Consider the following 22336-nt stretch of genomic DNA (forward strand, 5'->3'; position numbering starts at 1 on the left):
AAGTATTACTGTACCTCAATATAGAGAGTTCCAAGTGGTAATTAATAAACCAGATTCTGTGTGTATAGTGATTGTTTTTCCCATCTTTTCCTGACCTTTTTTACAGGAATGATTCCTCCCAAGCCGTTAATGAGAAGAGAGCAGATGGAAGGATCACCTAGCAGTTCTGAGTCTTTTGAGCATATAGCACGATCTGCAAGAGATCATGCCATCTCCCTCTCTGAACCTCGTGTGATGTGGGGGTCAGATCCCTATCCCCATACCGAGCCACAACAGGCCACAACTCCCAAAGCAACAGAAGAACCTGAGGATGCAAGGTAATTGTAAATATTATTAACAGACTAAATTGAATATTGTAGTAAAATGAAAACTATGTAGTGTCCGTGAAGATCATTCTGGTTTAGGACTAAGCCACAAATCTGATTTTCTCCCCTTTAGTGTATGTCATTTCATTTTTGGACATGCTTGCTTTTTCTGTCATTTCTTCATGGAGTAAAGAAATGAGCATTTTGTCACCTAGTTCTGTACACTGAATTGAATACTGAAATTCAGTGTCAAATGTTAGAATTGGTTAAGTTTCTACTGTTGATTAGATACTTGATATGTAGTTAGCTAAAGTGTTGATTTGATTTTTCTACTCATGAGAAATGGTAGACATTTGATTATAATATCTTTTGGAAGTTTTCTAATGCCAAGAGAAGCACAAATACTACTTTACAACGATACTTTGGGGAAACCTGCAGGTACCTGGGTAGCTCAGTTGGTTAGACATCTGACTCTTGATCTCACCTCAGGTTTGGATCTCAGGGTCATGAGTTTAAGCTCCACTTTGTGCTCCATGCTGGGCATGGAGCCTATCTGAAAAATAAACACAAAGGTACTTTGAAGTAGCAGTTAGTGATCTGTAATAATTTATAACTATAAACTTAGAACTTCTGCTCTTTTAAGAGAGTGTATTTTGTGATGCTTTATAATCCTGTTTAATCAGGGAAGATAGACCTACTCTGGTGTAGTCTTTGGTTATAGGTGGAAATTATTAGTCTTGGAATTCACATCAGCACAGGGCACCTGGATGTCTCAGTCAGTTAAACATCCGGCTTAGGCTCAAACCATAAAATCACAATTTGTGAGTTCAAGCCCTGTATTGGGCTCTCTGCTGTCAGCTCGGAGCCTAGATCCTCTGTCACCCCCTACCCTGCTCGCTTGCACTTCTCGCTCTCTCAAAAATGAATAAACATTAAAACAAACAAACAAACAAACAAACAATTCACATCAGCATGGCCTAAACTTTTTTCTTAAGGAATGAAGTTTGTTTTTAATTGAGGGAGGAAAAAAAACATGATGTAGTATCTACCCTCAACAGAATTTTAAATGTTCGTACAATAGGAACCATAAGTACAGTGTTTTACAGCACATTTGTAGAATTTTGCATCTTGTAAGACTGAAACTAAACCCACTTAGCTGCAAAAAGTTTTCACATTTCTTCCTAGGCCCTGGCAATCACCATTCTGCTTTATGATGAGATGAGTTTGATTATATCATATACTGGTAGAATCCTACAGTATATGTCATGTGATTGATTTATTCCACTTAGGATAATGTTCTCATCCATTTGATAGCACAGAATATTCCATTGTATGTATTTGTATATACCATATTTTCTTTTTGCGAGGCTTGAGCTCATGACTCTGAGATCAAGACCTAAGCCAAGATCAAGAGTTGGATACTTAACTGACTGAGCCACCCAGGCGCCCCTATACCATGTTTTCTTAACCTATTCATCTGTCGGTGGATATTTAAGGTTTTTTCCACCTCTTGGCTATTATGAATAATGCTGCATGAAACTTTTGTTTTGCACTAAACTTTTAAAGAAAACATTAGGATACTTTTTAAATGATTTTTATGATTAGGATCCATTTACTTTTTTTCTTTTAAAATTATTTATTTTGAGACCGAGCTTGTGCGTACACAAGCAAAGGAGAAGCAGAGGGAAAGGGAGACACAGAATCCCAAGCAGGCTCTATGCTGTTAATGGGGAGCCTGAGTTCAGGCTGAATCTCACGAATTATGAGATCATGACCTGAACCAAATCCAAGAGGTGGGATGCTTAACCGACTGCGCCACCCAGGCACCCCTCATTTATATTTTATAATTAGAGGGATTATTTTGCTGTACACTTGTGCAGAAGAGGTTTTCTGTTGATAGCCATGCCTCTGAATTCTTACTATTTTAGGCCTGAAGCCCCACTGGATCAGGAACAGATTACTGCTGCTTATCCTATAGAACACTGTCAGTCAGAGGCTCGTCCAAAAGCCGACTTTGTCAGAGAGTCAAATGAGACAGAAGAACAAAAGTTTTTAAGCAGATCTGTGGAAGACATCAGACCTCGCCATACTGACACGAATAATCAGTCTGCTTGTTTGGATGTTCCTGAGCACAAACCTGTATCCACTCCTCAAGAAGAGCGGATTTCAGCCGGAGAAAGTCAGCCTGCCCGGAAAAGAAGTGTTTCCCATGGATCTAACCATACTCCAAAATCAGAGGAGCAAAGAAATGAGCCACCCGCAAGCATTCCTAAAGTAACCAGTAGATGCATTGATTCAAAGGAACCAACAGAAAGGACTGAGGAAAAACCAAAGAAGGATGGCTTTCTACGATCTTCTGAAGGACCAAAACCTGAAAAGCTATATAAATCAAAATCAGAAACTCGTTGGGGCCCACGGCCGAGCTCCAACAGAAGAGAAGAAGGTGGTGATAGACCTGTGAGAAGGTCAGGTCCCATTAAGAAACCTATACTTAGAGATATGAAAGAGGAACGAGAGCAACGGAAGGAGAAAGAAGGGGAAAAGGGAGAAAAGGTTCCTGAGAAATTTGTAAAACCCGAGAAGACTGAAAAGAAAGATCCTGTCCCTCCAGTCCGACTGCCTGCAGCAGCAACTCAGCCACAGTCGGTTCCGCCACCACTTCAACCAGAAGCAGAGAAATTTCCTTCAACAGAAACTCCAACTTTGGTTCAAAAGCCACCTCAAGATGTTGAGAAGCCCTCAGAACCTATAAGTAGTGTTGAGGTAGAGCCTGTGGCTAAAACTATAAACCAACAAACAGTCACAGCACCAACAGTCAAAGAAGAAAAACAACCTGAGAAAGTCGGTAGCAAGGACCTTGTTGTCGAAAGGCCCCGACCAGATTCAAGACCAGCAGTTAAAAAAGAATCCACTTTACCCCCTAGGACCTATTGGAAAGAAGCTAGAGATAGAGATTGGTTTCCAGATCAAGGATACAGGGGTCGAGGCCGGGGTGAATACTATTCCAGAGGCCGGAGCTATAGAGGCTCATATGGAGGGCGTGGCCGGGGTGGGAGAGGGCACACTCGAGATTATCCTCAATACAGAGACAGTAAGCCTCGGACAGAGCATGCGCCCTCAGGGTCTCTCAGACAGCGAGAAGAAAGTGAAACACGGAGTGAGAGCTCCGATTTCGAAGTTGTTCCCAAAAGGAGACGACAGCGAGGTTCGGAGACTGACACAGACAGTGAAATTCATGAAAGTGCAAGTGACAAGGATAGTTTAAGCAAAGGTAAACTTCCCAAAAGAGAGGAGCGGTCTGAAAACAAAAAGCCCATGAAGCCTCAGTCGTCTTTCAAGCCTGAAAATCACATCCGAGTAGATAATAGACCTCTGGAAAAACCTTATGTGAGGGATGATGATAAATCTAAACCAGGCTTCCTTCCTAAGGGAGAGCCTACACGGCGAGGCAGAGGGGGTACATTCCGGCGCGGTGGAAGGGATCCTGCAGGCCGGCCATCGCGCCCTTCCACTCTCCGAAGACCTGCCTATCGGGACAATCAGTGGAACCCCAGGCAGGTAGAACCTCCAAAGCCAGATGACGAAGAGCCACCAAGAAGGCATGAGCAATTTCTTCCTATACCAGCAGATAAACGACCTCCAAAATTTGAGCGAAAATTTGACCCAGCTAGAGATAGGCCCCGAAGACAACGTCCTACTCGACCACCGAGACAAGATAAGCCGCCTAGATTTAGACGTCTCAGAGAGAGGGAGGCTGCTTCAAAAACCAGCGAGGTGGCAGTGCCCACAAATGGCACAGTTAATAATGTGGTTCAAGAACCAGTTAATCCTGCTGGGGAGGTTTCTGGGAATAAGACACCAGACTTATCTAACCAGAACTCTTCAGATCAGGCAAATGAAGAATGGGAAACAGCTTCTGAAAGCAGTGATTTCAATGAGAGGCGTGAGAGAGATGAAAAAAAAAATGCTGATTTGAATGCACAAGCAGTTGTAAAGGCTGGAGAGAATGCTTTACCTCCAAAAAGGGAAATAGCAAAGAGAAGTTTCTCTAGCCAGAGACCTGGAATAGATCGCCAGAATCGACGGGGCAACAGCGGTCCACCCAAATCCGGAAGGAATTTCTCAGGTCCTAGAAATGAAAGGAGAAGTGGCCCACCATCCAAAAGTGGGAAGCGAGGGTGAGTACTCTGGTTTCAGTGTGGTTACTTGTGTACCTTTAAAGAAGCTGGCCGTTGAACTGAGCAAAGGAGCCGGTCTAGATAGAGGACCCAGACTTTCTTCTTCCCCACGTTTTTGGTCTGTTCTCAAAGTGTAAGGGTGTTTGAGCCACAGAGGTTAATGGGTCTCAGCAGTCTTTGCCTCCTAAGTTGTATTTTCCAGAAGAGCCCTCTTAGGCATTTGTAGCTTTGGGAGAATCTGGACACTTAGAAAAGGACCTGCACAGTGTCTTCCTTTTGGTAAGTCATCTTCTTGATGATGAGCAGCCTTCCTTTTCTTTTTTGGGGTTTCTTTGCAAAACTCGGGCACTTATAGGAGTCCTCTGCGATTTAAATGAATATGTTTTAACCATATGCTTTATCATTCTGTACTGGTTGCTAGGAATTGAATATTGAACCTTAAGAATAAATTACATTCCCCTCTTGAGTTGTAAACCTATAATAAATAGTCCAGCTGGATAGAGGCCCAGAAAGCAAAGTCCTGCCCTATCACCAAGGCCACCAATAGCATAAATACCACTGGATTTATTTTATTTTATTTTATTTTATTATTTTTTTTTGCTCTTTGTTTTGTTTTGTTTTAAGTTTTTAATTTATTTTTGATACAGAGAGAGACAGAGCATGCGAGAGGGGGAGGGGGAGAGAGAGAAGGAGACACAGAACTGGAAGCAGGCTACAGGCTCTGAGCTAGCTGTCAGCACAGAGCCTGACACGGGGCTCGAACCCACGAATGTGAGATCTGACCTGGGCCGAAGTCAGAGGCTTAACCAACTGAGCCACCCAGGCGCCCCTGGATTTATTTTAAAAACAGTTTTTCTAAACTGTGCTGAGCTTGGCCTCTTCTATTAAATATTAAAATGTTTATAGTAAATTATTGAATTATTTAATAGGAAAAATTATAATAGCAGCATGCCTACCTTGATTAATTAATTTTATTTATTTGCCTAGTTTTAAATGTAGGTTTTGATACTTCCTATATAAAACTCTGCTTCCTCGCCACTAAAATGGGGAGAAAGTAATAGTACTTACAAACTTTGGTGAACATTACAGACATGACATTTGTGAACCATGTAACATATCTGGTATATAGTAACCAACTATTATTATGGGGTGCCTGGCTCTTGACCAAATTCTCAGGTTTGCAGCCTGAGCTGGTAAGAAATTTATTCAGATAATATTATATTCACCTACACTGGTTAGTTACAATATACTTAGCATTTCAGATTATTGCACCCGTCAATGAAAATATTTTTGCTTTCTGATAACTTATAAAAAATATTTGGGAAATAATATGACCAATTGTGTTTCCTGAGTACTTTCTTAACACAGAATTTGAACCTCCCTTTAAAACGTCAAAAGAATTAGGATAACATACATTGTTTCAGTTTAGTTATTGACTATAACTGAACTGTAAGAGTTGTGAGTAATAATATTCAAGGGAAATCTTGATCTGGTTTTTGTGTCTTGTAGATCTCAACCACTTAGCAAGACTTTTGTGCTATGTAGACCTAAGTAACAACTTTGAATCCGCAGAAATAGTTACTCGTAGTTTAAGTCAATACTTAAGAAATGGTTATATTCTTCTAATATTTGAGGTCATGCTTTGTGTCGAGCACTTGGTAAGCTTTTATCTCAAGTGGTACCAATGGCTATGAGGAAAATGAATTAGTAAACCCATTTTCTGTGGTGTATTTTCATAAATTTAAAGAAATGAATTCAAGAATAAAATTTGGTAGGGAACAAAAACTATAGAAATACTGTGGTTTGTGAACTATTTCCAAATTAAAAGTGGTTTTTAATATATTCACTTGTAATGTATAAATCTGAACTTTTAAAAATGTGTGTAAACAGTGCTTTTTAAAATTTTCATATGCTGCCCTCTTGTGGAGGAGATCTAGTAGTGAATATTTTGGACTAGCTTGTATCACTAATTTTCTTCTATAAACAGTGTTGATTGGCTTACTTATACCATGATAGACAGAATAAGAATCTTCAGGGCACCATTGGAATTCTAGAATTTAATCCCTGGAAAGAACTCTTGAGAGCTAGTCTATTTTCTTTATTGAGAAGCCCAATTTTAGTGAAGTTATACTCAAGAAAAGTCACGAAGGCTTACTGATTTTAGAGTTCGAGTCTTCTATCCCACTGTTTCTTCTTAGATTAAACTTAGAAACTGCCAGTAATAATTTTTCATTTGTTTGGTTATGTGGAGGTAGTAGTAACTCAAATTATTGTTTTATAGGCCATTTGACGACCAGTCTGCAGGCACAAATATTGTAGATCCCGTGAATGGCAGCTCTGCACACCACCAGGAAGGAGCACCGAATGGTACAGGACAGAAGAACTCCAAAGATTTGGCAGGGAAAAAAAGAGAAGAACCCAAATCAGGCCCCAAAAAACCCAAAGAGAAAGTAGATGCACTGTCACAGTTTGATCTCAACAATTATGCAAGTATGTCTTAAGTTCCTCTTACTTATCTATCATCTTCTACATTTAAGTAGACACTCAAATTAAAGCAAGAATTGGGCCTACAAGGTTGAGATAGAGGGTGATTATTAATCACTAACTGATATAGTGAACTAAAATAATGTAAGATTTAATAGATGGATGCAGAGATGGGAGGAAAGAGACTATGTTATGGAGCCAAGAAAGCCTTTATTGGGATCTGCCATTACCTGGCGAGGTCCCATGGCCCGGGGAGAGGGGAGTCGGGGAGGTTGGGCCCGATAGCAATGGGAGGGGGTTTTTAAGGGTGAGGGGTTTCCGGTTTGGTCTTGGGGGGCTGATTACCAAGTAAGGGCATTTTAGGGTCACGGCAGGACAGGATAGGTTGCCTGTCTCGTCGGGGTGGGGGAAAACTGGAGCTTCCATGATTGGCTGTTTCCAAATGGGGCAGGACATCCCAGGTCTGCAGGTGAAGGACAGGGAGGTCGTCTGTGCACATGTTCTCCTCCAGCCCCCGGAGAAATAGCCGCTCGGTCACCACCTTAAGGTGGCTCTAACAAATAACACCTGCTTTTAGCACAGCCTTGAATGCTTAATAAAGTTCTTGTTAACGATAATCCACAGGGTTTGATTATTCTCCATAAAAAAGGTTAACTCCACCTTGCCCAACAGGTATAGGAAAACATAGAAAACTAAACAAAGATGCCTAATTATGTCTGTTATATATGCTTTATCTTAAAGAAATGTTAACCTAAGTGAATTATGACCTTGATAAATTTGGTTTCTAAGATATGATAAATACGGAATAAATAATAAGATGGTTGTTAGTGTTGCTCTGGATAAATACTTTGAGAAAGCCACATGGCTAAGGATAACACAAGCAATGAGAAAATACTTGATGAGGAAGTTAAGGAATATCTATGAGTAGGCACTTACACGTGTAAAAATACACTATTTGCCATTCATTCAGATGAGACTTAAGCTGGGACTATTGTGTAAAAATGAGGTCTACTAAGACCAGATAGTAATAATGGAAAAGTTAGATACTGTTATTCCAGTATTAAAAATAAAGACTAGAATTCTCATCTATTTAATGGCCAATGTGTGGTCCCCAGACCATCAGCGTCACCTAGAAATGTGTGAGAAATACAAAATCTACCTCAGACATACTGAATCAGAAACTCTTAAAGCATTCTGTGTGTTTTAACAAGTTCTCCAGGTGATTCTCATGTACGCAAATATTTGGAAATTAGTATTCTAGAATACCATTTTAGGATTCACATAGGAAAGAAATAGACTTAATTTAATTTCATGTTTATGAATTTTTTTGAAAGAATATGTTAAGCAGTGGTTCTCAATAGCAGTGATTTTTGTATCCCAGTGGATGTTTGGCAATCTCTGGAGAACATTTTGTCACACCAGGGAGGCTACATGCTATTGACATCTTAGTAGGTATAGGCCCAGGGTGCTGCTCACCTTCCCAGAGTGCACAGGATGGGCAGCTCAAAATGCTGAGAATGCTGAAGGTAAAAGCACTGATGTAGAGGGAACGAAGGAGACCCATAGGAAGCTTGCATGCCAACCTTAAGGCAGCCCATAAGACAGAGGAGAGGCTAAACACCACATTTGCAAAATAATAAGTGAAGATTATAAAAAGTCCACAAAAGGTGGCAAATTTATCTTCCCAGATAATTGTTTACCAGTTTTCCTTCTTCAGAGAACTTTTGGGGTAGGAATCTTCCCAAAGTGTTATATTATTGAATTAAGACATAAAAGGGCAAGAACTCCATTGTATTTCTGAATTGGTGGTTAGAAATTAATCTATTAGTTTTTATTTTTTGAGAGACAGTGTGCACAGAGCGAGCAGGGAGGGTGAGAGACTCTTAGGCAGCCTCCACTCCCAGCACAGAGCCCAGTACAGGACTCTTGTCTCACGGCTGTGAGACATAACTTGAGCTGAAGTTCAAAGTGGCTGCTTAACTGACTAAGCCACACAGGTACCCGGGAATTCATCTTTAAAACTCATTAAGAGAGACTCATCCTTAGGTTGTTTTCCTAATAACATTTAAGTAATTTCTCTTTAGCCCAAAATATTATGAAGCACCGGGTGAGAACAGGGTGTTGGAAACAAAGTATTGTTTAAAATGTCCTTAAATGTTGCATGTAGTTGGGCAAATGAGCTCTTCAAAACGTTCTTTAAAAAAAAATAAGTTCTAAATAAAAAGCAGCTCTTTGGCAAGAAAATTAATGAGTGATGAATGGCTGTGGCTATAGAGGAAAGCGTTACACACACACACACACACACACACACACACACACACACACACACACGATGTAGACCAAGTGGGAGACTGATATGAATTTAATGGTATCCAGTGACACTTTTCCTCCAATTTAGAGTTAATCTCATAAAGGACTTAACAAACACATGTAGTAAAAATATCATAGATGAATTAGAACCAATCAAGCTTTTGTTAGAAAAGCAGAATAACAGGGGGCCCCTGTCTGGCTTAGTCAGTGGAGCATGCAACTCCTGACCTTGGTGTTGTGAGTTGGAATCACACATTGGGTGTAGAGATTACTTAAATTATTTTATTATATTTTAAATATTTTTTTAAAATTTTTTTGAGAGCAAGCATGTGCAGAAGGGCAGAGAGAGGGGGAAAAGATAGAATTCAAAGCACACCAGTCTCTGAGCTGTCAGCACACAGCCTGACCTGGAGCTTGAACTCACAAACCATGAGATCATGACCTGAGCCAAAATAAGAGCCAGTAACATGCTTAACCAACTAAACCACCCAGGTACTCCTGAGATCATGTAAAATTTTTTAAAAAGAAAAACAAGAACAGTAATAGGTTTGAAAGAGTGGCAGCCAGTCTTAGTATCTATGTTTTGTTTTTCTGTCACTGTTTACATAAGCAGAAATTTTTAGCCATTTAAAGAGAAATGTTTGCAAGTGGATTCCTTATGAACCATTCCCTGATGATACTGTCTTGCCATCCCTCAGGCTGTCACCATTCTGAGTTGTATATATATCATTCCCAAGCAAATAAAAATATTTATTTCATGTTCCTTAGTTAAAACAACTTATTTGAATTGCCTCACCCCTTTTTTAAGTGTTTATTTTTGAGAGGGAGAGAGATTGAGAGAGAACATGAGCACGAGCAGGGGGAGGGGTGGGGGTGAGGGATGTGGTGGCAGAGGATCCTAAGTGGGTTCCGGGCTTATAGCAGCCAGCCCGATGTGGTGCTCGAACTCCTGAACCATGAGATTTTGACTTAAGCCAAAGTCGTGCACTTAACCGACTGAGAAACCCAGGCTTTCCAGCCTCTCACCCTTTTCTTTTGGAAACATACCTGCAAACACAAGTTGTATTGCCTGACCTATTTTAAGTTTTCTTTTAAATATTAAATTTAAGGGATCTTGGGGCACCTGGCTGGCTCAGTCAGTTGAATGTCCGACTCTTCATTTTGTCTCAGGTTGTGATTTCAAGGTCATAGACTCGAGCTCCACATTGGAGCCTGCTTGAGATTCTCTTTCTTCCTATCTTTGCTCCTCTCCCCCACTCATGCACCTTCTCTCTAAAATAATAAATAAGTCTAAGAGATCTAGATTTACACTTACTGGGATGTATAGTTTTAATAAGATAGCCTAAATAATTGCTAGTTTCACAATGAGTTGAAAATACATCTTGAGTTATTAATCTGCAAGGTTATTATCCCTTATGCACATCTGTACCACTTTACACACACAGAACTTTCACATATATTTTCTTTGTTTTTAACAACTACACATTGTAGACAATGGTCTGTGTAAAACAGGGGCATTAAGAGTTATAAGACTAGCGTGGCTCTTCACCAGCCCACCTTTAGCATATCAGCTTCTCAAAAGTTTATTAAATCTTTTGAAAAAAGGAAACAAGAGTAATATCCACCTCTTAGAATGATTAGATGCAAGAAAAGTACTTTGTAGATCTGTATAGCACAATCCAGATTGGATCCTGGGAGAAGTGATTTGACTAAGCTAATACTGAGTGTTTTAAAACATATCACCACTGTCTGGCTGGGGAAAAAAAGGAATGCATATCATTCAAGCACTTCAAAAAGCCAAAAATCTTTTTAGCCTTGTTTATATGAAATAATTTATCTATTATATCTCTTTAAACCATAGTAATAAATGGCTACCTTATGGTTTGGAAATTGGGTATACTGTGATATATCAGAACTAGATTTTTGTCTTGCCTTGCCTTGCCTTGTTTGCCTGCCTGCCTGCCTTTCTTAAATCACTATTGGACTGAACGTTTGTTTCTTTTCAATCGAAAAAAAGAAAATACCATTTAAACTTTTTTCCATACCCATAGGTGTCGTTATAATTGACGACCATCCTGAGGTAACAGTAGTTGAAGACCCCCAGTCAAATTTGAATGATGACGGTTTTACTGAAGTGGTTTCCAAAAAACAACAAAAACGTTTACAGGATGAGGAACGTCGAAAGAAGGAAGAGCAAATCATACAGGTTTAGTGTTTCAGTTTGTTACTAGTTGTTTAGATTGTTGCCCAAAATATATTAGCAAATACTCAAGGCTTCTATCTACCTATAATGTCAAGGCTACATTTATTCACGTGAGCTAAGTGGCTTTGATTGACACAGCTTATAATTGTTTTTCACCAGAATTGAGGTAATAGTAAATAGAAGGTGATCACTATAGCTCACTATTTGCCTTAGAGTAGACCATCTTTACTTTAATTCAAGAACTTTTTGTGTTTCAGTACTGGTCATCTTAATTCGTCTTCATGGCAGAATTAATTTTAAATTATCTAGGGAATCTATCTGATGAACACAACTGCCATGATACATTAAGTTGCAGATTCTTGACCTGTAAAACATTTGATTATAATCAAAACCAGCTCATTTAAACCCACAGTATGAATCAAGGTAAGTTGTCCTGTTTAGGTCAACCCAGACACCTATTTTACTAAATGATGACACAGGATAAAAATAAATAAAATACATAAATCATAGTGATAACAGGTTCTAACAGATGAGAAGGCTAAAAAACAAACACTGTAATAATCCTGTGTGAATGGTAATACTGAGTTCAGTCTAGGGACTAGGTATTTTCAGAAGTCATCCATTGATTTGTCTGTTTATCTATCCATTTGTTTTGGAAGATAAAAATGTTATCCTATATAGCATAATACCCCAGCAATACCCACAGATTAATTTTTCTGTGGCAAACATTAGTTGGTCAGTAAGTAGCTTTTTGTCAGATCAGGTCAGGTTTTTTTTTTTTAATTTTAATTAATTAATTTATTTGAGAGAGAGAAGTGAAGGAACATGCAAGCGGGGGGGGGGGGGGGGGGGGGGGAGATGACACAATCCAAAAGCAGTCCCCAAGCTCTGAGCTGTTAGCACAGAGCCCGACACGGGGCTCAAACTCTTGAATTGTGAGATCGTGACCTGAGCTGAAGTTGGACCAACTGAGTTACCCAGGAGCCCCAGATCAGGTCAGAATTTGCTGCCAGTGGAATTTACTGAAAAATTCCTTAATTTTTTGAATTTTAAAATTGTGCAAGAGAGGTCATGAAACTGTATATCAAGAATGTATAATATGTATTTGTATTTTGTCTCCTGTAATGTCTTGGCTTTTCATAATTTAAGATCTCATAGCAGCTTTGATATTTTTGTTCTATCAAATGCCCATTTTGAAAAGTAAAGGAGCTAAATTAATAGATCTTGTTAAAGATTATATTCACGAACTGTTACTTTCAGCTATATTATTGACAAAAATGCTTCTTACCATTTTTTTTAAGGTGTGGAACAAAAAGAATGCAATTGAGAAAGGAAGAAGTCAGACTTCTAAGCTTCCTCCAAGATTTGCCAAAAAACAGGCTCCAGGGCCCCAGCAAGCCCAGGCTCCGGCTCCGGCTCCAGCTCCAGCCTCGGCTGCAGGCCCAGCCTCAGCCTCGGCCCCAACTGCAGCCTCAGCCCCAGCCCCCAGCCTAGCTGCGGCCTCAGCTCCGCTCCCCACCTCTGCCTCCGCTCCTGTCCCATCCTCCACCTCAGCCGCAGCCACCGTCCCTTCTTCTGCAGCTCCGGCTCCCACCCCCATCCTCACCTCAGCCTCGGCCCCAGCCTCTGTCCCCATCCTCGCCTCGGCCTCCATTCCCATCCTTGCTTCTGCCCTAGCCCCAGCTTCGGCCTCCACGTCAGCCCCAGCCACCTCAGCCCCAATTGCCCCAGCCACCCCAGCCCCAATTCAAACCCCGGCCCCGGCCCCAGCTTCAGCCCCAACCCTAGTCCCCTCTCCAGCTTCAGCCCCAGCTCTCGTCCCAATCTCTGCTCCAGCCCCCACTGCACCAGCCCAGACTCACAAACCAGTCCAGAGTCCGCTACAAACTACAACACAGTCTTCAAAACAGCCACCACCTTCAATTAGACTACCTTCCGCTCAGACACCTAATGGCACGGATTACGTACCCACAGGAAAATCCATCCAGACCTCACAGTCGCATGGCACACTTACAACTGAATTATGGGATAACAAGGTGGCACCACCAACTGTGCTGAATGACATCTCAAAGAAATGTAAGTTCAGAGAAGTGACAGGTGGGTATGGCAGGAGAATGTTGGGGTTTGTTTTTAATTTCGTTCATATATTTGATATGTTTTCCTAGCCATCCTTGTTTTCTCTTAGAAGCAGTAATAGTAATTTTTCTGTTCACTTCCCTTTCTTGAAGCCTTTGTTTCTATAACAAATGTGCTATACTTTTAACAGCAATATTTTATGGACACAATTTTGTGTTGATTAAAAAAATACACTGTGGGGGGGACATCTGTTTATTTTGGCCTAAAAACTCTCTTAAGTGTATTGTGAAAATCATTGTTTTAATGTCAACCTATCCTTAAAAGAAAAGGTAAAATAGATTAGTGATTATTGATCTCTAAGTTTTATTGGTCTCATTTCCCATGACTTCTTCTTTTTAGTAGGTCCCATTAGTCCACCACAGCCACCTTCAGTCAGTGCATGGAATAAGCCTCTAACATCATTTGGATCAGCTACTTCGTCAGAGGTAGGAATAGATTTAATAATGGCCTTAGTGTGGTTAGTGTACCAGAGTTCCCTTAAAATAGTTTCTCAGACTTCAGCGTGCATCGCAGTCACGTGGACAATTTATTAAAAATAGATTGCTGAGGTTCCTGCCCAGAGTTTCCATACTATTAGGTTGGTTGAGGCCTGGATACATTCTTTCCTCCCTTCCTCTTTCTCTCTTTTTTCATTCCTCTCCTCCTTTCTACTCAAGCAGAGAGAGAACTCAAGTAGGCTTCATGCTCACTGTGGAGCCCAACATGGGCTTGATCCCAAGACCCTGGGATTATGACCTGAGCCAAAATCAAGAGTCAGACAGATGCTCAACCAGTTGACCTACCCAGGCACCCAGGCCTGGTATATTTCTGATGAATTCCCAAGTGATATTATTGCTCCTGGATCCCTACATGTACAGGCTGCTTCTCATCTTTAGACCTAATAAAGTTAACATTTTAAAATGCTAACATTTTTAACATTAGGAAAAAAATAGGTTTTAAAAAAAATATCTATTCACTTTGAGAGAGAGACTGTGAATTGGGGAGGAGCAGAGAGAAAGGGAGAGAGAATCCCAAGCAAACTTTGTGCTGTCAGTGTGGAGCAGGACTTGAGCTCCATCCCACAAACCTCAAGATCATGATCTGAGCCAAAATCAAGAGTGGATGGTCAAAAGAGTGGGCCACCCTGATGCCCTCATGTTAACATTTTTTAATTCAAGTCTTAATAAAATAAAAGTGTTTGTGATACAAAGAATATAAGTGTAGGTACAAGTGTTTTTGACTTTTCTACCATATTTTTGCTCGAATAATTAGGCAGTATAATTACTTAGGAGCAGTTTACAGGGAATTCTAACATTTTTCAAATATGCAGTATTGGTAAATGAATGCTTCGGTTAGCAAGTTTTCACTTATTCATTGAACAAACATTTCTTGAGCATTTGTTGTTGTTTTTAATTTTTTTTTTAATATCTTTATCTTATTTTGAGAGAGATAGAGAGTGAGCAGGGGAGGGGCAGAGTGAAAGGGAGATAACAGAATCTGAAGCAGGCTCCAGGCTCTGAGCTGTCAGCACAGAGCCTGACACAAGGCTCAAGTCCACAGACTGTGAGCTCATGACCTGAGCTAAAGTAGGACGCCTAGCCAACTGAGCCACCCACATGCCCCTCTTGAGCATTTGTGATATACCAAGCAGTGTTCTAACCTGTGGGTTTACAAAACACAGAGAGTGTGTGATTAAAATGGACACAAAGCCCTGCACTCATGGGGCTGCCATTGTGGTTGGGAGGGAACCACTGATATATACCATATAGTATGTTAAATGGTGATCAGTGTTGAGGGGAAAAGCAAAGTAGGAAAGATACATGAAGTAATTTCCCAGGAGATATGGAGACCGTTTAAAATAGGTTGGCCAAAAAATGCTCCTAAGGTGACATTTGAGTTAACGACTTACAAGAATTAGAGCATGCTATTGAAATTCCTGGGGAAAAGTGAATTCCTGGTCCAGACAGTAGCAAATACAAAAGCCCTGGGAGAGGGATGTGGCTGATGTGCTTGAGGAAGATCAGGGAGGGAGGTCTGTGTGGCTATAGTGAAGGGATGGAGAGAGAACACATGAAGCTAGAAACATAGAGGACAGACCCTGCAGGGCCTTTGGGAGATGCAGGAAGATAGTCAGTAGTTTTTGTGTTTGTTTACTTAATTTCTTTAATGTTAATTTTATTTTTGAGAGAGAGACAGAGCATGAGCAGGGGAGGATCAGAGAGAGAGACACACACAGAATCTGAAGCAGGCTCCAGGCTCTGAGCTATCAGCACAGAGCCCAATGTGGGGCTCGAACCCACCAACTGTGAAGTCATGACTCCAGGCTAAGTCGGACACTTAATCGACTGAGCCACCTGGGCGCCCCAATAATAGATAGTTTTAAGCAAGATAATGACAGGATCTGATGTTTAAGTAGTTTGTTAAGCCTAGGCTATGATGGGCAAAGAGTAGAAGATGCTAATGTGATAATCAAATCATGGTAAACTGAGAAGTGGCATTAAATAAAGGTGATGAGAAATGGTTCATTTCTAGGTATGTGAAGATAAAGCTGACAAATACTGATGGATTAAATATGGTATGTGAAAAAAGAATGAGATTTATCTCCCAATTTTTTACTTGAACAATAAGAGGAATAGAGTTTCCATCAGTTGTGATTGGGAAGCTATAAAATGGATCAACACTGTGGGAAAAGATAAGGGAGTTTGGATTGGGGCACATTAGATTTAGGTGGTTTGTTACACATCTGAGTGGAGCCATTGGGTAGGTTGTTGGGTAGACATCTAGTTCATGAGATGATCTGATTTGGAGACATGAATTTCAGTTATTAGTAGGTACTTAAAGTGATGAGGTTGGATGAGATCACCAAGGGAGAATGAATTTAAGAGTAGTTAGAAAATAGAAGAGGAGCGCCTGGGTGGCTCAGTCGGTTAAGCGTCCGGCTTCGGCTCAGGTCATGATCTCACAGTTCGTGGGTTCGAGCCCCGCATCAGGCTCTGTGCTGACGGCTAGCTCAGAGCCTGGAGCCTGCTTCGGATTCTGTACCTCCCTCTCTCTCTGACTTTCCCCTGCTCACACTGTCCCTCTCTGTCTCTAAATAAATAAAAAAACATTTAAAAGAAAGAAAATAGAAGAGAATCAGAAGCTAAGTCTTGGGGCTTTCCTACTCATAAAAAGCTGTGATTGGAAAGTGCCCTGGAGAATCTAAGTGAACGATGAGTTAAAAGGAGGAGGTTCAGATTCTGTCAGGTTCTGCTGAAAGGTCAAGTGAGGTAGGCCTGAGAATTGAAGTGGTAGTCACTGGTGACTTTGACAAGGGCAGTATCAGTGGGGCAGTAGGCATGAGAGCCTGGTTAGGGTGAATTTAAGAGAAAGTGGGAGGGGAAAATGCCTGTAGAGAACTTGGGTAGTTTTGCTCTGGGGGAGCAGAGAGGGGCTCCTGGTTAGGCCAGTCAATTAGGTGTCCAGCTTCAGCTCAGGTCATGATTTCGCAATTTTTGAGTTTTGAGCTCTGTATTGGGCTCTGTGCTGATAGCTCAGAGCCTGGAGCCTGCTTCAGATTCTGTGTCTTACTCTCTCTCTCTGTCCCTTCCCTGCTCGTGCTCTGTCTCTCTCAAAAATAAAATTAACATTACAAAAAAATTTTTTTAAAGGGGGGAACAGAGAAATATGGCGATAAAGGTACAATTGAAGAAAATTTTATTCAAGACACCTGCCTGCTGCCTCACTTAAGCTTTTTGACTTTGGTCTGTAGTAGACCTCCTCATCCATTTTAATTAAAACTTTTTTAATTATATTTTTTATTTATTTTGAGAGACAGAGAGAGAGGGAGACAAAGAATCCGAAGCAGGCTCCAGGCTCTGAGCTGTCAGCACAGAGCCCGATGTGGGGCTCGAACCCACCAACTGTGAGATCATGACCTGAGCCAAAGCTGGAAGCTTAACCGACTGAGCCACCCAGGGGCCCCCATTTTAAAACTTCTACAGAGAACTCTTAAGTATAATTTGGAATCACTGCATTCAATATTTCAGATTCTCAGTTTAACCATTTTCTTTTTCCTGCCGTTTCCTAATGTTGGCATTAGGGTTAATTGTAGCTTTTTTTTTTATATAGAAAGTTCAAGCTATATCATACTGATAACAAAGGACGAAGTGGAAAGTTTGTTTCTTGTGTTTTGGATAGGTGCACTGTATTTAATGAGTTTATTAAACTTTTGCTACCAGTTTTTAAGTTGAAATTAAAGTACTGGAATGATTTTTCAGTGCTCTTAGTTGCAAGATTTTTCTGGTAGACCTTCTACTCTGGGTTTGCAGTACTGTAGTAAAAAGCATACTTGGAACACTGCTCACATCTGCCTTCAGACAGGTAGCAGAGGAAGATATTTTGTTGTATCTCGTTTTTCACATATATCTTTATCCTTTTATGTTTCCTGGATAGAATGTGATTTTTTTTGGGTGGATGTTCATTGCACATGATTTTGGAATATTGCCTCATGGTGATCTTTTGAGCTAGCAAAGTTGCATTTCACTTTTAATTCATTTCAAGCATGGAAAGTGTTTTCTTTTTAAAGATTTTTTTTAAATCTTTTGAGAGACAGAGTGTGAGTTGGAGAGGAGTAGAGAGAGGGGGAGACACAGAATCTGAAACAGGCTTCAGGCTCTGAGCTGTCAACACAGAGCCTGACACGGGGCTCTAACCCACAGACTGAGATCCTGACCTCAGCTGAAGTTGGGCACTTAACCGACAAGGCCACCCAGATGCCCCAGAAAATGTTCCTAATAGGGACTTTTTAAATGACTGTAGTGAAGTACAGGTTTTTTTCCTTTAAATATTTGTTTGTTAGAGAGAGAGAAAATGAATCCCAAGCAGGCTCTACACTGTCAGCATGGAACCTAACATTGTTTTGAGCCACCCACGTGCCCTGAAATACAGTTCTTCATGATTCTTTTATTCATTGCTATGAGTGTTAGACTAAATAGATCTATAAAGATTGGTAATATAATATGGTTTGTTTTATTATGAATATTTTTTGTTTTAAAGGATATGATATTCTTCCTGTAATGAACATTCTGTAATAGTGCTTTAACTGTCAATCTATTTTTGCATTCCATTAAACTATTTATAAGTTCTTAATTGTTTCTGTACATAAAAGCAGTAACTTTCAGTGATTAGTTTCTGCACTATTTTGCTTTTCTAATATTCTTCAATTACACTGAACTATAGAATTTCAGCATTGACTAAAGCAAATAGAGATTTTTATTCTAAGTTACTTCAGTAATGTTTGCCTGTATTTGAAAGAGAATATTCAGATATTAAAAGTAAATTTGAGGGCACCTGGGTGGCTCAGTTGAGCATCCAACTCTTGATTTCAGCTCAGGTCATCATCCAAGGGCCGTGGGATCAAGCCTGCCACATCAGGCTCCACACTGACTTTGGAGCCTGCTTGAGATTCTCCTCCCTACCCCCACACCCAAATAAAAACTAAAATAAAATCTGGATGACATGTTCTGTCATATTGTTGATATTGTCACACCAATAAATGTAACAGTAACCTTACACAATAACTGATTGATACACTACGTTCAGGGATGCCTAAACTGATAGGACATAATGATTTGATTGTAAGATCAAGACCTGAAGTTGAACCTTGTCCCAAGTTTTGTTTATTTGCTCTTCCTGAAAAGATTAAGTAATCATTACTAAATTGTTACTTAAACGTTCTCTGACTTAGAAAACCCTATTTTGTCTAGCCTTCCACTTGTTCATCTTCTACCACTGCTGCTCTAACACCTGCTATGTTGCAGCCTCCACTAGCCTTTTTTTTTTTTTTTTTTTTTTTAATGCCTAACCTTTACACTAGGTGTTCTCTGCTAGAAATACTTCCCACTGATTTGGTCTTTTAGATTGAGTTTCAGTGTGACCTCCTCAGTACTTTTTTTGTCCACCAACCTGAAGTAGCTTTACCATATATTGATTTTTGCATATTCCTTTCAAGTTGTTCATTTTCTCCATTTACTGTAATGCAAATTCTGCAAGCTAGATTCCTGCTGTCTGGATCAGTGCCTTGCCCAAAGATGACACATAAGTTAGCAGTTTGATTGGATTCCTAAGTTGTGTGCACTCTATTACCAAGCACAAGGTATTTTCGTGGACACTATTTCATTATCCTTAAAAGGAAACTTCTAAAGCATGTGACCCTGGTGTTCCTATCCTTCTTTCCAAACATTTGCCCCACCTATTTGTTGCTGGTGCTGTCTTTGTTGCTTTTCCATTTGTTTTAAATGAGCGAGTAACTTGAGGCTATGATTTGCCCACACTCAAACTCCTAACTCCTAAAGCCAGGACTTCAAAAACTTAAGTCTGGTCCTGGATTTTATCTTAAGAGTTGTTTTGTAATGCACATCAGTAGTGGCTAAAGAAAAGTTCTCTTAAGATATCTGTGTCAGTTAGTGCATAGATGGCGTCAAACCTCCTTCTACTGTGTGACATATTTGCTACCACATACATTATTCAGTCATATTTGAACTCTGTTTACTTTGATAATAAGCAAGTTTTAAAATATTCTCTTCCTAGGGAGCAAAGAATGGTCAAGAAAGTGGAGTTGAAATTGGCATTGACACAATTCAGTTTGGTGCTCCAGCTTCAAACGGGAATGAAAATGAAATTGTGCCCGTGCTTTCGGAAAAAAACACTGATAAGATACCTGAGCCAAAAGAACAACGGCAGAAGCAGCCTCGGGCAGGCCCTATCAAAGCCCAGAAGGTAAATAGAATTCATTATGAAAGCCACTAACACTCAAGGGGAAGTGGTTAACAGTTCTGAATTTAGTCTTCAGTGAATGTCTTTGATCATGATGCCTTTTTGTCATAAACATTGAATTTTTAGCTTCCAGATTTGAGTCCAGTAGAAAACAAAGAACACAAACCCGGTCCTATTGGAAAAGAAAGATCGTTAAAAAATAGAAAAGTTAAAGATGCCCAACAGTTGGAGCCAGAAGGACAAGAGAAGCCAAGCCCAGCTCCAGTGAGGAATACAGATCCTGTAACAACAAAGGAAACCAAAGTAGTTTCTGAAATGTCTACCGAAATAGGAACAATGATTTCAGTCTCATCCACAGAATATGGCACTAATGTGAAGGTAGGCAGCACACGGTGGGGACCATCTCAGTTGATGCAAACCATGTCTGAATGGGTGGGGAAAACCTCAATAATACTCTTCCTCTTTTTCTTCTTTTTGGCTTGAGGCATAGAATTCTATAAACTGTATGGGTTATTCTGCAGAGGCTATTTTATTTCATGGTATGCATTTGTGATCTAAAGTTCCTTATACTAAATGATTTTCTCTGGAAATTTACTCTTATTTCTGGACTATTTGAATAGTTTTAAGTGGAAAATGTATATACAAGATTCGAATGCTTTTCATTGAGCTTTGAAAGGATTGCTATATATTTTTATTTTGTTAATGGAGTTACAGTGGAGACTTATCTTGCCCACTAGTAAGATTTTGAAGTCAGGAAGTAGGTCAAGTTAAATTTTCGGTAACTCTAGGATAACCAGTTTTCTTCCAGGGTTGGAAGAGATCACTTTCATTGCCTGAACACTGGAGGAAAACCTTGACTAGCATTTAGGGACCACATTGGATGAAAGGTGCATATCTTTAAAAATACTCAATAAGGCAAGATAACACTGAGTGACTTATGGGTACTAAAATTTATATCTGCCCTTTTGTGTTCACTCTAGTACATATACTCATTGAGAAGAAAGGTAGGTGGAAACTTTAATGTTAGTGGAATATTTTGTTCTTTTTAATTTGCTATACAACTCAGTACATGTAAATAAAAAAACTCTTATGGCCCAACTCTACCATACTTAAAGAACAGATTTATGATGGTAAACAGGGTTATCTTAAAACCTAAGTGCAACAGCTAAGATCTTGACATTTGTTTATCTGTGTTGTATTTTGAAGAGAGTAAAACACTAGTTGAAAGTAAGCTATATGTTTTAGTAATCCACAGAAATAAATAGTTGGTGCTGTTGGCAACCTACTGTGCAATGCATTTAATTTTTTTTTAAGTTTTAATTAAAGTGTAATTGACATACAGTATAGAAATGCATTTTTTAAAAAATGTACAGGACTCTGGCAATAGTTGAAATGTCACCCCTTCAGTGGTGAGTCCACGTTTATTTTACCACACTATTTTAAAAGATTTGAGTAATTTGTGTCTTAAGATCAGAGCTTTCCTCTCCTACTTTCCTCCAAAATAACTTTACAACTGTTAGGCTGTCATTAGAAAGTGAGTCACTAATTTAGTTTACAGTGTTTTGTTTTGTTTTGTTTTTTCCCCTATTACCGCTCCACAGGAGTCTGTGACAGACTATACTACACCTTCTTCTTCTCTGCCTAATAACACTGTGGCTACTAATAATACAAAGATGGAGGATACTTTGGTTAATAATGTGAGTAATCACCCTCAGATGTGCAGGTTTGGCTAGGAAGCTGGCTATTGTTATCTGATACATACTGTGTGACCAATAGTTAATTGTTCTCTGGGAAAGATTGTAGTAAAATTGGAGCACTAATAACAATAAGTAGCAAAAATAGTCAAAGCTTAGGCTTGGTTTCCTAAGTGCTAATCCTGTTAACCTGGTTTTGGTTAAGAATTTTGTTCTTCCCTTTCACATTCTATAGATTCATTCAATCATTTATTTGGTTGTCAGTTTTGTTCTTAAATGAAACCTTTTATA

The 22336-nt window shown here is 39.8% G+C and overlaps 1 protein-coding gene across 16 annotated transcripts in view; it reads left to right on the top strand.

The window, feature by feature from the left end:
• PRRC2C (proline rich coiled-coil 2C) overlaps positions 1 to 22336 on the top strand; it is a 95219-nt gene that overhangs the window by 50292 nt on the left and 22591 nt on the right. For 9 of the 16 annotated variants that reach the window (XM_029935016.1, XM_029935028.1, XM_029935018.1 and 6 more), the window contains exons 15-23: positions 107 to 317; positions 2234 to 4483; positions 6765 to 6973; positions 11329 to 11483; positions 12782 to 13577; positions 13959 to 14041; positions 20166 to 20354; positions 20478 to 20729; positions 21953 to 22048. In XM_029935016.1, the coding sequence (XP_029790876.1) occupies positions 107 to 317; positions 2234 to 4483; positions 6765 to 6973; positions 11329 to 11483; positions 12782 to 13577; positions 13959 to 14041; positions 20166 to 20354; positions 20478 to 20729; positions 21953 to 22048 (4241 nt within the window). Of the gene's footprint in view, positions 1 to 106; positions 318 to 2233; positions 4484 to 6764; positions 6974 to 11328; positions 11484 to 12781; positions 13578 to 13955; positions 14042 to 20165; positions 20355 to 20477; positions 20730 to 21952; positions 22049 to 22336 lie in introns of all 16 variants that reach the window. The other 7 variants (XM_029935020.1, XM_029935029.1, XM_029935022.1 and 4 more) reach the window with 3 other exon arrangements.

Source organism: Suricata suricatta, chromosome 3, assembly GCF_006229205.1.
Source record: "Suricata suricatta isolate VVHF042 chromosome 3, meerkat_22Aug2017_6uvM2_HiC, whole genome shotgun sequence".
NCBI classification, from domain to species: domain Eukaryota; kingdom Metazoa; phylum Chordata; class Mammalia; order Carnivora; family Herpestidae; genus Suricata; species Suricata suricatta.